This window comes from Leucopleurus acutus, assembly GCF_964270905.1.
Source record: "Leucopleurus acutus genome assembly, chromosome: 17".
Taxonomy (NCBI): domain Eukaryota; kingdom Metazoa; phylum Chordata; class Mammalia; order Artiodactyla; family Delphinidae; genus Leucopleurus; species Leucopleurus acutus.
The window spans coordinates 51,993,261-51,996,308 of record NC_139159.1 but is presented as its reverse complement, the minus strand read 5'-3'; the positions used below and the strand labels follow the sequence as shown (position 1 = coordinate 51,996,308).

The 3,048-nt window shown below is 47.7% G+C and overlaps 1 protein-coding gene across 2 annotated transcripts in view; it reads right to left on the bottom strand.

Annotated features, from left to right (window-relative positions):
- The window catches only part of ZFPM2 (zinc finger protein, FOG family member 2), a gene marked incomplete at its 5' end in the record, with an annotated part of 459,715 nt that extends 456,920 nt beyond the window's left edge, over positions 1-2,795 (bottom strand). The window contains one exon of one of the 2 annotated variants that reach the window (XM_082858416.1): positions 2,697-2,795. In XM_082858416.1, coding sequence (XP_082714542.1) covers positions 2,697-2,736 — 40 coding nt within the window. The remainder of the gene's footprint in view (positions 1-2,696) is intronic. The other variant, XM_082858417.1, reaches the window with a different exon arrangement.
- Between the last annotated feature and the right edge of the window lie 253 nt (positions 2,796-3,048).

Here is a 3,048-nt window from a genome sequence, read left to right as displayed (position 1 = left end):
TTATCTGGCCAGTCATCATAGCAAATTAATGGTGCTCTTTCAGCGTTGCCTTTTTATCGCTGCCCAGAGAGCACCCAAGGGGATAGAATAAGCAAAATATTAAAATACTGTATAAATCACAATTTTAGATAGCAGGGAACTGTACGCAGTAAAAGAAAAAAAAAAAAACTGTGCCCAACAACCTTTTTGTCCTTTAAATTGACTGTCTTCAGAGTTTCTGGTATAAGCTGACTTTTGCTTGTCATAGTTGCTCTAAATTGGGTATGTTTTATCAGCGATGCCAAAGCTTTATTTTCAAATTCTGAACGTTTCCAAGTTTAAAATGCAGTTTCATTAGTTGCATGAAACGCTACTGTTTCAAAATGCATCTCTTTCTGATATTTTCCAAACTTCTATTTGATCCAGAATATCAAAAGCAACACTGTTGTTTGTAATTGTTTAAAAAAATGCTACACTTCTTATACACTACTAAAATTGGAGGGAGAGACCTATCATGGTAATGACTTTGAGTACCGAGACAAACTTCTCCACCTGCAAAACTGCCTCCTCCTCCTGGACAGGCAAAAGGAGGCAAATGCCAATAGGTTACAAACAAAGTGACTTTACAGCTGGTCAAACTAGTATCCACCCCCCCCCCCAAAAAAAACCAGCTATTAGATAGCACTGCTCTATATATAACAATTCAAAGAGCTCTAATTTTTCATTTTCCTTAACAGTGCAAGGGGAGAAGTGTGTCCACATTTGCATAGATTATCACTGTGACCCCAACTTGAATCCACTAAAAGTCTAAACTGCATGTATATTAATACCACATATGAATGCATATATCAGCAGGCAACGATCACTGTCAACAAATATAATACTTGTTCCCTTTCAAATGAGAGAACTTTTAAGTATTTTTGATAGTTAATAAATCACAGCATTCAAATAAGACTAAAATGTTTTATGACCTATAACACAAGTGTAGCATCAGCTATTAGTTCCAACGCTTTAATCTTCAATTATATGAGGTGGACATAGAAGGATAGAAAAAAATATTTTAATGTAGCTAATTGGGAAGATAACAAAGTATTTCCAAGTAGAATCAGATGGTCTTTGCACCATACAATCAATTAATATTAATTATTTATTAACAATCTAGACGACAGCCGTGAACTAAAAAGCATTTTGCCTTTAATAATGTTTACAATCATATCTTATAATAAGCACAGTTTTGTACTATAAAATGCAACATTTACACACAGGGACGTGATCAATTTAGTTCTAAAAGGTAAAAGGCTATTAGTTGAAACCATACAATAATCACTCTGAAAAAGTGAAAGTCTTCAAGAACGGTATCTCTACTCAATTAAAACTGCTTTGAGCCAAAAGTTAAGTCCAGTCCTTGCTTTAACCCAAGTTGCAGAAAATAGGAACTTAAGCATAAGAGACGAAATCCACGAAATAAAAGCTATTGAGTCAGGTCTCAGAGGCAAGGCTCAAAATACTTATGTAGCAAACTGCTTATATCCTGGACCCCACTTCATACTGGCTACGTTGATTTATATGATTTATTTTAAAACTACATTAAATGAAATTTTCAACACGAGGAGGTGTGTAGGGTTAATAATCAAGGGGGAAGGAGTGTCATTAAAGCTTTTTCCTAAAATTACACAATAATCAGTTTTACACTAGTTGCCAGACTTTAAACAACACGAAGGAATGGACACACCACATGGCTGGCAAAAAATAAATAAATAAATAAGGCTGTTTCTCCTTTTCGGCCAAAGCGTTGAAGACGTGTCGCAGGGCGACAAAACACCATGGGAAGGATTTTCCCCAAGACGTGAAAAGTTGGCCGAGTTGAGCTCTGCGGGTGTGTGCGTTTCGGGCAGGTGCCTCTCGCCCCGCTGTGTCCTTTCAGTACCACCCAGGCCCCCAGGGGCTCGGGGGTTTCAGGTCACGCTCTCTGCGGCGCCCAGGCTGCCTTGAACTCCCGCCTTCCGCGCTGGGAAGCGACCGGCGGCCCCTCCCAGCGAGGACTCCCGGCGCCTGCAGGGCCCGAGGTAAACCGCACGCCCGCTCCACAGACCTCCCCGGCGACGCGAACCGGACGGGCCCGGAGCCCCCGGCCAGATCCGCAGGGCGGAGGCGCACGGCTGCCTGCTGCAGAGGCGCGAACTTTTACACCTACTTTTTGTTTCGCTTCGGCTTTGGGATCGCGACCCAGACACTGATTTTCCACCGCCTGGGGACATTGTCCCCCTCGCCCCGAGGTCTCGACCAGCTGTTCGGAGAACTAAGTTCTCACCCCCGGTTGCTAAAAAGTGGTCCCCAAGAGTAGCAGCCCGTCAAACGCAACAACAATGACAACAGCCGCGCTAGTAACAAATCTCCTAAATGAGTGGGGCTGCCCAGGCAGGCTCCACGAGACAGCAGCGCTAACTGCGCGCGGGGGTCGGGTTAAAAAGGACCCCGGAGCGCGAAGGATGAGCCGAACAGGAGTGGGCTGCTCGTCGCAGCCGCTGTCTTGCCTGGCGCTCGGGCTGTCCGTGTGTCTGTGCCCGACTAGTTGTCCCTCCAGCTGCTCAGGCAAAGTTTGACAAATCCCGGGCAGCGGGAAAGGATTTCCCCGAGTCTCCCTCCCTTTTCCCGCCCCGCGCGCCCCCCTCCTCAGAAATAATCCCACCAACTCTCGGCCCCCCGTGCAAACTTACGTTTGATCTGCCTGGGTTTGCTCTGCTTTCGCCGGGACATTTCGGCGGCGGCCGCTGCCACTGGGGCTCCCGCGGTGCCCGCGGTCGGGGCTGCCGCTTCCTCGGCTCCCGCCGCCGCCGCCGCCGCCGCCGCCGCCGCCGCCGCTGGCCAGGCTCGGGCCGCCGCCGGCCGGACTCCAGGTGCTCCGGACGCGCGGGATCCGGGCGCTGGGCTCCTCCGGGAGCCGCGGATCCACGTTTGGAGATGAGCAGGCAAATAAGGAGAGAGAGGGGGGCAAAGAGAGTGTGACAGTGGGGAGGGTGGGGGGAGTGGAAGAGCGATGGGGGGGAATGGGAATTTTCAAACGAATGG